We start from the raw sequence: 11934 nt of genomic DNA on the forward strand, positions 1-11934 counted from the left end.
TATCTGGAGAGAGAAGCGGGAGAGGTACCTGGCTTTCTCCTCCCTGGGGCCCTGATGAGTTTGAGGCCTGGACCCTGGGTGGGGTGGACGTGTGCCACTCCACATGGAGAGAGGCAGGCCTCTGACACTGCCCACTGGCCTTAAGCTAAGGAGACCTGTGGAGGGGACTCAGTCTCTGGGCCTTGGGAGGAGGTTTTTACAGGTTTTTCACCACGTGTTCCCGGCTTTCTGTTGGCCCCATGCTTTCAGTCAAGTCATTACTCAGTCTGGTCCTAGCTGTGCCACAGAGTATTGGGTGGTGGGACCCTGCGTAAGGGGAACAACAGCTACCTGGGGAGAGCCAGCTGTGGGGCCCCAAGAAGTGAGGGCAGAAGAATGCGCATTTCATGGACTTCTACAACACACTTAGAGAGGGCCACCTGGTCAAAGAGAGGACTCCTGCTGTCAGCTGGGAAAGCTTGCAACTTCTGGATGCCTGGGCAATAAAGGGAGGTGTGTCACCCGCTGGTCTCCCAGGGTTCCCCACCCCGGGAAGGGAAGCACAGGGAACACGGCACACCACCAAACTCTCGAAACTCAGCTTTATTGAGTTCCAGTGTCTCCCTCTTGGTCTGAGCTCAGCCCCGCTGGCTTTGATAGGTCTCTGAGACTCAACGGCCCAGGGTCTGGCAACAGCCCGGCTCCACCACTCCCCTCCCCAGCCACCAGGCTCCCCAGGGAGGGAGGAGGAGAGGCAGCTTCTGTGGTGTTGGAGAGAAAGAATGGGCAGCGGGGTCAGAGGCCGAAGAAGCCATACAAGCAGCAACATGCCCAGAGCACCCATCACACACCAATTCCAGCCACACACCGGCCCCCCCCCCCCCCCACCACCACCACCACCACCACTGAGAGGGCTAGCTTCCAAGCTCCCACGCCTGTCAGCCTTCTGAGACCACGCCCTGCTTAGCTGATCAGCCGTGGCTCATTCTCAGACCCCGGGACTGCCCACAGGAAAAGAGCCTCTCCGAGATGCCACAGAACCTTGATTGGTACACTCTAACCCCGGCGCTAGCAAGAGGTGTCAGGGGAAACAAAGCTCAGACCATTACCCCTTCATCCACATTCTTGCCACCCCTGCCAGGGACAAATCAAAGGACACAATCGCCCCATCTCACAGTGAGTTAACAAGCCGACCAGGGCTGGAACTACATGTCCCAAGATGCACAGCTCTGTAACTGTGCACCACTTCCCCCAAGCACGATCTAACAGAAAGGAGGCATGGTGCGTTGCATTCTGGGACTTGTAGTCCCCAAGAGACAGCACCAAACACCCAGGGAAGCGTTTACAGGCTAAGACTACTTCCCACCCAGCCCCCACCCACCACCCAGGCCCGGCTCTACGCTCAGCATGGGCGAGGGAGAGGAATGGAGGGTCCCCTCCCAGTGCACAGGGTTGGGCGCTGTCCTGTTGGAACTGTGCTGCCATTCTGGGTCCCGGACATCCAGCTCAGAACACATCTGGGGAGAGAGCAGGGGCGGGGTGACAGGAGAGAGGGTCAGCAGCAAGCCGTGGAGGACGGAGCTGAGCATGCAGCCCTGGGCTAGCCCTGTGGCCTCTCCCTGAGCCCTGATGCATGGTGCAGGAGGATGGGATATGGTCCCCTCCTAAGCCTCCCTCCTGGGGCAACCTGGCCTTAACCCCCCTCTCCAGGATTAGCCGGCCTCACCTCTGGCTAGTCCCAAGGCCTGGGGCAGGCTGAGGCAGCAAGAGGAAGGGAGGAGGAGTAGGCTCCGGTTCCGAATCTGGACGGCCGAGAGGCTCCCGCCCCACCCAGCTAGCCTCCCCGGAAGACCTTATGGCCCTACTGGCCACAGAATCTTCCTCGCCACAAAGAGGCCTTCTGGGGGAAGCAAGAAGGGAGTCCCAGCCAGACGGCAGTGAAAGCAAGCGATGCGGCCCACGGGGAATTGCAGAGAGAAGAGTGCGAGGGAGAAGCAGCACCAGGAGGGAAGCAACAGAGACGTCAGAGCTCAACACTGCGCAGAAACCAGGGTGGGGTTGTCTGCAGCCGGATAAGGAGAGCCGTGGCTGCTGACTCTGGCTCAGAGAACCTCAGGCCAAGTCCTCCTTCCTTAACATCATCAGCAACACAGGTGGCAGAAGACCTGGGCACGAAAGGCCTGACCCAAGCCACTAATGCCCCTTTAAACTCCCTGTCTAATAAGAATAAGTGAATCCTGGCTCCTCAGGCCCTCCCACTGCCCTGAGGCCCCCCACCCTGGGCTTTGCCAGGGACCTATCAGCCGTGGGCTGAGCACAGCAAATCCTGACTCCACGCTGGAGGGTGGAGGGGGGTGGACCTGGGAGGGAGCACGGAGGTGGAGAGGGGCTCCTGCAACTCAGGCCATGCCCCTCTCTGCTCTCCTGACAGTGAACAGGACCCCTGGCCCCCTGAATCGGGTGGGTTGGGCCTGGTGATCAGAGGATGAGGCAGCGAGAGGCCTTCTCCTCCGGAGATGGGCTGGGTTTGGCTGTGTCACCCCTTGCACCCTCATGGGTCTCCCCCATGCCTGGGTCGTGGTTCTGGGCCTTGGGCTGCCCCTGCCGTCGACGCTGTGCCCCCCGCCCACCTGCTGGTTTCTTCCCAGCTGCCTCCATCTCTGACAGGCTGTAGGCCATGGCAAGCTGCAGGTCCTCGTCATCCTCAGAGAGGTCGCTGTCAGGGGGTCGCGACACAGGGGTCTGCCGGACCTGTGTGGCCCCTGACCTGGAGGTGACAGACTGTTGCTGCTCGCGACGGCTCAGCTCCAAGCCCAGTGCCAGGTCATCCGGGATACCTGTGGGAGTAACAGCCACCATGATCCAGGCTCTGATCCAGGCTGCAGGAATCCGGCCTCATGCAGCAGCCACTCTGACCACTCACAGCTCCTCCTCTGGAACTGGTGTGCATGCATTTTGGCACCTAGCGTAGTGGTTATGAGCATGGCCAGGCATTCGGCTCCAGCAGGTATGAGCTGTCTCCTTTGGCAAGTTACTCAACCTCCCTAAGCCTCCCTTTCCTCATCTATAAAATGGGAATGACGTGAGTGCCTGCATCATCAAATTGTTCCAATGATTAAATAAGAGAGCCCATGAAGAGCCTTTAGCACACAGAGCTCCCGGAGTCGGCGGGCATAAAAGGGTAGTCATGGTGACCATCCTGTACTGCGTGACAGCGTTGTGGGAAGAAGAGTTCAGCTCCAGGAGCCCTGTGTCCTGAGTTTCATTCCTGGCTTTACCCTTTGGTAAGTAGGTCAAAGCCTTGGGCCTGGGGCTACTTGGGAGTTAGGGCCATTTAGCTGTGCTGAGGCTCAGTCTCCTCAAACGAAAAGTAGGGCGAATGCAAACTGCCCTGCTTTCCCCCGGGTGTTTTAAGAATACAAGGGATGTGGTATGTGCGCAAGTGCTTTAAAAATAGTCAAGTGCTCTGCAAACTCCAGGCACCCCACACATGATTAGCTGGCCCTCTGAGACTCCACAATTCTCTGTCCCAGCCCCCTTCCCCGGGATCACCATCTCCGACCCTGCCAATCTGGCTTCCCTGCCCCAGGGGAGTTCAGAGAGGAGCAGTTAGGGGAAGGGGCTTTGGGGCCTGGGGCTTCCTGATCGGGATTGGGTGGCAGAGCCGCTCCTCACCATTGATTGTGACAGACTTCAGCTGCCCGTCCTCCTCCACTTCCACCCGCTCCTGCCCGTTCTCCATGATCCTGGGGGAGACAGCACAGTTCATTCGTTGGGCGTGCCCGAGTCCTGCGGGCACCTGTCCAGGCTCCGGGACGTCGCAGTGGACAGGGCAGTCTGCGCTCTGCCCTCAGGGAGCTGCTCTCCAGTCGTATGCGGCTCCACTCCACCCCCACCCACCCCACACCCCGCATGGTCCCAGAAGGAGCCCTCACCTGCGCGTCGTGATGCGGCGTCCTTGGACAAAGGTGGTAGATGTAGAAACAGAGCGAAAAGCACCAGCCCCAGGACTGAAGGAGAAAGATGAGGAGGAGAAATCTGGCATTGGGACAAAGGAGGAGGAGGAGAAGAGGATGTTAGACAGAGGCTGTACCAGGCAGGCTGCATGCACAATGGACCAGGAACCTCTGTGGGGTCTCCCCGCAGAGCTGCCCAGAGGCAGGGTTCCAGAGACACAGAGAGAAGGCGTGGGAAGATGACAAGCTGAGAGGAGGGGCTCCAGGACTCCAAATGCTTGCAAGCATGGGAAGGGACGGCACTTACCAGAGTGTCCAGGGAAGGAGGAAGAGAAGGTGAAGAAAGGGCCCGAGTGTCGGGCACTCCGATTCTGAAGCTCTGAGAACGGGCCCAGGTCATCTGCAACAAGTAAGCAGATGAACCATCATCTGGTGAAAAGATTCCCCCACCCCTAGAATGTGTGAACCCTGCTCTGAAGTCTCGAAATATAAGCTGCTAAGCAACTGGGTACATTTCTGATTTTTTTCTTTTTCGCTTGGACTGATTTATAAATTAAATTCCTTTTTAGTATTATTATATGAAAAAGTTCCCTGGTCAATTCTGGCCACTATGAAGAATAAAGGAAGGGGGGTGGGGAATAGCTCCTTCAGTTTTATGCAGATAAGCCTGGTGTGATGTCAGGCAGACACAGCTACAAGCCCCGGCTCCGCCATCTGCTGTGTGACTGTAAGCAAGTTATCTGAATGTGCCTCAGTTTTCTCATCTGTAAATGTGGATAAAATTATCTACCTCACAGGGTTCATTTAACCATTCAAAAAAGTGGTATCTGTTGTTGTTTGTAATGGCATTATTACTGTCCCATGATGCTCTGAGTCTTGCTTTCATGGCTGTCACTGTGGAGGTTTAACAATGAATTATTGTTATCATTTAATAAGGCGAGTCTCTGAAGTGTCACTATAGGTCACGCGGGTTCTGGAATGTGTAAGGTTCTGTCCCAGAGCTCACTGGATCCACCCACACAAAATCTTCTGTCCGTGGAATTCTGCTTCCCTCTCAGCCTCCCGCCTAAGGGCCTCCCAGCTGATGGAGAGCAGGCCTGGAGGGAGAAGTCGAGCTTATCAGAGGCCGCCCGAGTCCACTCACCAAAGAGCTCTGCAAAAGGGTCACCACTCCCGAAGAACTCCCGGAAGACCTCCTCCGGGCTGCGGAAGGTGAAGGTGAAGCCAGGGCCGCCACTGCCAGCTTCCGCCCGACACGGGCCAGTACCTGAAGGAGAGGCAGGATGAGGAGGGGGCTTAGGGCGTGCACCCTGCCCTGAGCCAGGGGCCCCCCTAAGGCACAGAGACTCCAGGGAGACTCCAGGAGCCTCGAGAGCAGAGTGAGAGCAAGCATCCACTGCAGGAATCTGCCCTCCCCCTTCCTCCCTGACCCACTTCCATCCCTGGGTGCCCCCGCTCCACCTACCTGCCCCAGTCAGCCCTTCCCGGCCATAGTGGTCGTAGATCTCACGCTTATGCTCTGGAAAGAGAGAACAGATCATTTCTCCCTCCCTCTGGGATGACGGCCTCCCCTTCCAGGCTAGGCCCCTCAGAGGACTGGCCAGAGACTGACAATTGGGGGGCAGCAGGTTGCACAGGGGACATGCGCTACAGGTTTTAGCAGCAGCTCAGCCCTTCACATAGTGGCTCCTTCTCATCTGTAAAATGGACACAATAACAGCACCGACCTCAGAGTTGCAAGGATTAAATAAGATAATCCACCTTGCACAGTGCCTGATACATAGTGCTTCATAAATGTTAGCTAATCATTACTATGTTATTATTAATCAGGGCCTAGCCTAAATGTCACAGAGAGACCTTTCTTGACTACCTAAAACTGGTGCCTATTATTCCCTATTCCCTATCACATCACCCTGCTATGTTCCTTTGGAATAATCTTGTCTATGCATTCACTTGGTTAATGTTGGCCTTCCCTGACCAGACTGTGATAAACCCATCAGGACTTGTAGGGCCTGCTCGTCCTCCATCGTTCCTCAGTACCCAACAAGGGCCTGGCACCATAAGCACTCAGTGAATATTTTTTGAATTAATGAATGAAAGACCTGGACTCATATTCCTCGAGCAAGTTACTTCACCTCTCTCAGCCACAGTTTCCTTGCCTGAAAAATGGGGGTGATAAATCCTGTCTCACAGGATGGCTGTGAGGACTCATGGAGATTACAACTACCAATGCCTGGCACAGAGGAGGCTCGGCACACCTTGGTTACCTGCCCTGCTTCCTTCCCCTTGTCAGGATCCATGATGCAACTAGCAGACCCTGGGGAGCAGACACTGAGACAGGGGATCAGGGGAAGAATAAAAGGGTGCTTGACACACAGTAGGTGCTCCTCTGAATTGAAACAAACAAACAAAAAAATCCCAGAGTCCCTGTGGGAGGGGGGCACTTAAATGCCAGGTTGGAAAAGGCATGGAGGAGACTGGGGTGGTGGCAGCATGGCTTTGGGAAAGAGTGTGAGGGGGCATGAAGTGGCAGTGACAGGTGCTGCCCTGCCCTGACCCCTGACCCTGGCCCTTACTGTCCGACAGCACTTCATACGCCTCGGCCACCTCCTTGAACTTCTTCTCAGCAAACTCTTTATTATCTGGGTTCTTGTCTGGGTGCCATTGTAAAGCCTTCTTCCGATATCTGCAGGAAGTGGGTTCAGAGGGGAGGGTCAGGAGACAAACGCAGGCACTTCTCACTAGGGAACAGAACGACCCACTTCCTGTTAGCCCACCATAGCCCTTCCACCACTCAGATCCCGGTCCATGCCAGCTGCTAGGGCTGCCCCTGCAGCAATGTTTTAACGGAGTCCCCATCTCGCCCCTCTGCAGCCAGTGCTGGGACTATACACTTGTATTAGACGTAAGGATGAGAAAGCCCCAGGCCTAACGCCTCCCTGGGGCTCGCTGGGGCTGGGGTTGCTAAGGACGTGGGTACATGCGGCCGTGGGGGGGAGGGGCACAGTGCTTGAGCATCTTTGCACCGCATCCTGAGACAGTCCACACCTAGAGGCTGGGGGTTGGCGTAGGAATAAAGGGGAAGGGAGGGGATGGGGGGGCTGTACTGGAAAAGAGCTCACACTGCACCTTCCAGCGGAGCTTCACGCTGTAGACTTTCTCCTACTCATCCAGGGGTCTCCTTCCTCCCTACAGGGGTCGCCCTCTGAGGGAGGCCCGCAATCCTTTCTAAGGACCTGGCTCTCTCAGCCCAGCCTCTGAAGGGCCCCAGGGTGGCGGAGCGGGGGGAGGGGGGTGAGTGGCTTTCTGGTGCACAGCGGAGGCACTTACGCCTTTTTGATGTCATCAGCGGACGCACTTCGCGGCACGTCTAGGATCTCGTAGTAGGATGCCATGGCAACTCGTCAGTCGTCAGGCGGGCCTCCTTGGGGCTACGGTAGAGAAGGTACAGTCAGGCGGAAAGAACCGAGAGCCCCTCCCGGGGCTGGAGACCCCGGGGGCGGCGGGAGGCGCTCCCAGGGGGCCGCGGAGCCCGCTGGCTCTCCTCGCGGCCGGTGACTCGGCTCCCTCGGGCAGCCTTATCGGCCCTCGCAGGCCGGTGCCACGGGCTATCTCGGGGCCCAGGGCCGGGGCGCCCTATCGCGGCCCCCAAACGCCAGCAGCCCGGCCCAGGGCCCCCCAGCCTGACCGGGGCCCCCCGCCCGCACCTCCTCCGCCGGGAGTCCCTGGCCTCTTGGAGCGCCCCGCCCCTGCCCCCCGCCGGGAACCGTCTGGCACCGGCTGCCCGGCTCGCGGCTGCTGCGTAGGACGCGGCAGGCCCAGCTGTGCGCGCAAGCTTGCGTCAGCGGCACGGAAACTACTAGAGACCCAGAGGAGGCCGGCTCGGCCTGTCACCTTGGGGGGTGGAGGGGGGTGTGTGCTGCTGCAGGGGCTGCCGGGAGATGGAGGCGGAGCCGGCTATTTTGGGCTTGCACCAGGACAACGTCATCCCCAGATGGGACCCGGGAGACAGCGGCAGGCTCCATCCAGGAGTGACGCACTTGCCAACAAACAAGCCACCCAGCCCCTGGCCCCTCTGTGGCTTTCCTAGAGACAGGCTCGATGACCGAGGATTACTCACCCAGAGGAAGTCGCCACTTCAAGGGCTCACAGACTCCTCTCTGGGCCTAAATCCTCCCCCTTCTTGAGATCCCTGCTCTAAGCCCCAGCCCTCAGAAGAGGCTGTCCAACTTCCCTGAGTAGGTCAGACCTGCCTCTCATAGCATCTCTTGGCAACCTTCCTCACACTGGTCAGAGCATTTATTTGTTTGATTATCTGATTGACAGTCACCTCCCCCACTAGGATGCAAACTCCACAGGGCAGAGATTATGTCTTTTTTCTCACTGGAGTATTCAGGACAGTAGTGCGGTTCAAAAATATCCATTGGATGATTAAATAATGCACAGATGGGAACATGTTCTTAACAATTTTGACACATTTGGGAGATTAATGGGATTAATGGGTGGTTAATGGGAAAATGGGGGGAAAAAAAGGAGAAGAAGTTCCCCAGATTCGAGGTTTTTCTTTCCAAACTGATCCTGAGTAGACCTCTTCCACCTTAGAGTGTTTTCTGGCTTCAGGCCTCATGGGAAAGTTAGAGAACCTTCTAGAACTGGCTCCTACTTGATATCCAGGCCAATCCACAAGCATTAATTGAGCATCTTCTATGTTGTAGATGCTGCCAGGATGTAAAAAGAAGACTGCGGCCCAATCCCTACCTTCACAGAGCTCCAACTACCAGCCCATCAGTATAGACCACTGGGAAACCCCAAGGCTTTGGAAACAGACCTGGGTTTGCAACCTGGTACTACTGTGTGACAAGAAAACCTCTAAGGACTCAGTTTTTCCTCCCTAAATACAGGTAACGCCTAGGGCTGTTTGAAAGTCAAATGAGGTATGGTACATAGTAGGTCTTGGTACAAAGTTTCTCTGGCATCATGACTGGCCCAAGCAATACTGGTTATGTGTATCCAGAAGAATATTTTAGGCTGGGTGACCCAGAAATGCTTCGTCAAAGAGAAGGGCTTGAGCCAGACGTGAGAGAAGAGCCTGGTGTGCGTTTGTCCAGTTTTCCTGGCTGCTCACAGCCTGAGCCTCCTACCTACCTACATCTGGCAAATTCCCATTGCGTGGGCTTTGATGGGAGCCAGGCCACTACCTGCCACAAAACCCGACACTTGCTCTCCCAGACTTCCTGGCTCCAAGGTGTAGGCAAAAGCCGGATGTTCTGCCAGTTGGAAGCTCCAACTGGGACTTGGAATCTGGAGCAAGTCACAGAGAAGCAGGGGCAGTTGAGAATTCATTTCTGCAGTGGTGGCAAGCAGAGCCAGCAGTGGCCTCTAGTGTCTGGAGGAGGAAATGTCAGCCTCGACGCCAGGGTGAGAGGAGGCCTCACTGCAGTGGGTGGAGGGGCCAGGGGCTTTTTAAGCAGGATGTCCTGTGCCCTGACCTTGACTGTGGTGCTGGCTGCCCAACTTCCCTTGATGCCTACCTGTTTGCGGTTAGGTCACTCCAAAATCTTCCAAATCTCTTTCTGTTTACTTCTTTTATCTCAACAGACATTTGTCTAGCACCCTACCATGTATGTGGTTTTATATTAAGAGTAGGAATACAGAGAGCTTTAAGTTTCAGTCCCTGTACTCAGGGAGATGAAAACCTCATTGGGACACAGACAAATGACAGCCAAGGGAAATTATGTGGAACACATCTAGCAAGCAAAGGGTTAATTTCCTTTGTTCACAGGGAATTCCGACAAATTTATGAGAAAAGACAAACAATGCAGTTCTTTAAATGGGTGAAGGGCACAGACAAGACAGTTCACAGAAGAGAAAGTACTGGCTTTTAAATATGAAAAGATGCTCAGTATCATTCATAGCAAGAGAATTATAAAGGAAAGCTGCAGCAAAATACTTTCACTTCTTGGATGATTGACAAAGGTCAAAAAGTGTAATATGTTGTATGGACACAGGCGGTCTCATACATTGGTAGTAGGAGGGGTGTTTGGATATAACTTCTAAAGAGAGCAGTATGAAGTATATATCAAAAATCAAGGTATATAGGGGCTTCCCTGGTGGCGCAGTGGTTGAAAGTCTGCCTGCCGATGCAGGGAATACGGGTTCATGACCCAGTCCGGGAAGATCCCACATGCCGCGGAGCGGCTGGGCCCGTGAGCCATGGCCGCTGAGCCTGCGCATCCGGAGCCTGTGCTCCGCAACGGGAGAGGCCACAACAGTGATAGGCCCATGTACCGCAAAAAACAAAAAAATTAAAGGTGTATAGCCTGTGACCCAGTAATGCCAATTCTAATAATTTGTGGTTGTACATATGTGCAAAGAAGCATGTACAAGGGTTGCAGCATTCTTTTCATAGCAAACGATTAAAAACAACCTAAATACTATGTCATTAATAGCAAACTGGTTAAATAAGCAATCGTACAAGGTACTGTGGAATACTATATTGTCACCAAAAAGAACAAGGTATATCTATATGTACTGATGTGCACCATCTTCTAGATTTATTGTTAAGTAAAAAAACAAGATGCAGAGCAAAGCGTATTTAAATGCGTGTGTGCACACATTAGTATATATACATAGATGTCTGGAAGGGAGTACTAACCAAAAGAGTGAACAGTGGTGGCTGCCAAGAGGGGAACAAATGAAGGGGACTTATTTTTGCTGTTTGTAAATCTCTTTGTTACCTTACAAGTACTGAAGCATGTGCACATAGCAACTGGTCAAATGTAATATTTTTAAATCTAGCTGGGGAAATAGGATATCAGCAACAAGCTAAGTGCTATGGTACAAGGCAGTCCATGCCAAGTACTGAATGAGTGATAGAGACAGCCAGTAAGAGGGAGAATCTAGATGAGGGAGAGGTCTCCAGTGCCAGATGGGTTCTGGGTGACTGTGATCTAACCTGGAAAAAATGGCAACACTGAGGCCAGCAGGGGGAGGTGGCGTTCCGGAAGGAGGGAATGCAGCTTCGGAGGCAGGCATGCTCCTGACACATTAGAGGCGAGGGAGTAAATGTGCTGGGTGGAATCCAAGGTTGGGGCTCTGTCTCTTGTGTCTGCCTGCAAGAGGTAATTGTACCCTGGCTTTAGAAGCCTCAGGGATGACAGCATTCCCCCGCACTGAGGGAGTCCCCAGGAGCCAGGCTGGGTGGCGCTCCCAGCTGTCCCATGGAGATCTGGGTTGCCACCTCCCCACATCCACACCCAGTCCAACCTAGGCCTGCCAGGGCTTGCCTGCAGAGTTAGTAGCTGGGAGGCCTCACGGGGTCAGAGAAGAGGTGGCCATCCAGCTGCCCAGGGTGGGTTGGCTGGTACAGCTATCAGGAGGGGAGCCTGGCCACCTCTGTGGATGCCCAGCCGTGTTGGGTGGTAAAGACCTTCCTCAGGGCCCTCCCTCCTGGCCTCTCCCAAACCCTTACCTCACCTATTGGATGTCAGTGGCAGAGGGCTTTTAGAGGACACTGACAACCCCAAAACGTGGCCCCAGAGACACCTCTGCCCTTGTTCAGCCCTGGAAGCTGGGTCCCTCCTCCGCCCCACATGCCCTCTACCACAGTGCCTGGGCAAGGAAGTGTCAAGCATCACCCCCTCCCTGCCTTCGAGGCACCTGAGTCACTGTCTGGGCACTGCAGAGCTGGCAGGCCCTGAAGAGGTGGCGTCTGGAGAGGTGCCTGTGTCTGCTGAGGGCAGGAGGGGAGGACACCCTAGGAAGGGGAGGGCAGCAGCATAAGCTTTGGCCCAGGCTGACCTGGGTTTCAATCCCGACTCCTCCACTTACTAGCTGGGTAACCTTGTGCAAGCCACATGACTTCTCCAAGCCTCAGTCACCACATCTATAAAATGGGCATTCATCGAACAAGTCTATTTAACAAATTTGAGAATCTATGTATCAGACAGCATTCTGGGTCCTGAGCGTAGAACAGGCCTTGTTCGCATGGAGCTTCCAG

The 11934-nt window shown here is 55.0% G+C and overlaps 1 protein-coding gene across 5 annotated transcripts; it reads right to left on the reverse strand.

Annotated features, from left to right (window-relative positions):
* Window positions 1-566: 566 nt before the first annotated feature.
* DNAJB2 (DnaJ heat shock protein family (Hsp40) member B2) lies at window positions 567-7844 on the reverse strand. Of its 5 annotated transcripts, none has more exons than XM_029225284.1 (10): window positions 7643-7844; window positions 7266-7366; window positions 6512-6621; window positions 5401-5454; window positions 5080-5202; window positions 4243-4335; window positions 3915-4017; window positions 3655-3725; window positions 2610-2816; window positions 568-1496 (listed from the first exon to the last, which is right to left on the reverse strand). In XM_029225284.1, exons 2-10 carry the CDS (start codon window positions 7328-7330, stop codon window positions 1486-1488), a joined length of 837 nt encoding a protein of 278 aa, XP_029081117.1. In that variant the 5' UTR covers window positions 7331-7366; window positions 7643-7844; the 3' UTR covers window positions 568-1485. The 5 variants fall into 5 exon arrangements, 2 of the variants coding, with proteins under 2 accessions (XP_029081116.1, XP_029081117.1); XR_003793945.1 differs by having other exon boundaries at window positions 874-1496; window positions 1706-2816; XR_003793947.1 differs by having other exon boundaries at window positions 874-1496; window positions 1706-2816; window positions 7713-7764.
* Window positions 7845-11934: the final 4090 nt, after the last annotated feature.

The sequence above is a fragment of the Monodon monoceros genome, unplaced genomic scaffold, assembly GCF_005190385.1.
Source record: "Monodon monoceros isolate NGI ecotype Baffin Bay Population unplaced genomic scaffold, NGI_Narwhal_1 Super_Scaffold_16, whole genome shotgun sequence".
Classification (NCBI taxonomy): domain Eukaryota; kingdom Metazoa; phylum Chordata; class Mammalia; order Artiodactyla; family Monodontidae; genus Monodon; species Monodon monoceros.